At 59.1% G+C, this 881-nt stretch overlaps 1 protein-coding gene across 1 annotated transcript; it reads right to left on the bottom strand.

The window, feature by feature from the left end:
• Positions 1-27: 27 nt before the first annotated feature.
• LOC102774360 (receptor-interacting serine/threonine-protein kinase 3-like) lies at positions 28-799 on the bottom strand (the record flags this gene model as incomplete). The annotated part of the gene is made up of 2 exons (XM_006777696.1): positions 28-527; positions 659-799. Coding segments are annotated over 2 exons (484 nt in total), but the record flags the coding sequence as incomplete, so codon positions are not given.
• Between the last annotated feature and the right edge of the window lie 82 nt (positions 800-881).

The raw sequence follows: 881 nt of genomic DNA, 5'->3' as shown, positions 1-881 counted from the left end.
GGAAGTGGCTTTGTTGGTCAGGGCCTCTAGCACTCTGTGTGGCAGTAGCTAAAGCTTCTGGATAGGCCTTGACACTTGGGCAGCCCTGTGTCCAGAGGGAGATGCTGAGGGTATTCAGTAGACAGAGCTGCAGCAGATGCTTTTTCAGTTGGTGGAACTGGAGCGGCTCTAGGGCACAACCTATCTAGAGGCTGGGCTGGGATGCGGACAGGCTGACCTTGGCATGCAGGTCTGGGTCCAGCAGGACGTTGGAGGGCTTCAGGTCCCGGTGCAGAAGCACGGGGTTCTGGCTGTGCAGGTAACACATCCCAAGCACCAACTCCTGCAGCAGGCGGCAGGTAAGTGGCCAGGGCCGAGGGCATTCGGGTTGTAGCAACCCTGCCAGGGAACCGTTCTCCATGAATTGAGTCACCAGACCCGGTCCCAACACATGGTCCCACTCCAGCTTCTCAGTGATCCCCAGCAGGGTCAGCACATTGGGGTGACGCAGACTTGCCATGGCCTTCACTTCCCTGGATATCATCTTCCTATATCCAGGAGAGAGTTGGAGTCTTGCTCTGCTGGGCAGATCCCTCCCTTCCCCATTCAGGCCCCCCCAGGACAGCAGCTGCTGCCTCAGCAAGACCCTGGCTAGTCAACCAGCAGCTGGGACACTCACGCGTCAACGATCTTGACTGCCACATTGTAACCCCATGTCAGGTGTTGTGCCTGGAACACTGTGCCAAACCCGCCTTGGCCGATGAACTTCGGGTTCTTCAAGTCCTCGATGGGCACCCGGGGGGCTGGGGCACCTTTCTGCCTGGGAGAAGGGGCCTCTTCACCAGCTGGTATTGGTCCCAAGTCCCTGCTGCTTCCCACAACCGCTCTGCTCCACGGCCCCC

This window comes from Myotis davidii, unplaced genomic scaffold (genome assembly GCF_000327345.1).
Source record: "Myotis davidii unplaced genomic scaffold, ASM32734v1 C63394188, whole genome shotgun sequence".
NCBI lineage: Eukaryota > Metazoa > Chordata > Mammalia > Chiroptera > Vespertilionidae > Myotis > Myotis davidii.
Note: the sequence above shows the minus strand (reverse complement) of the source record. Positions and strands in the feature narration are given on the sequence as shown.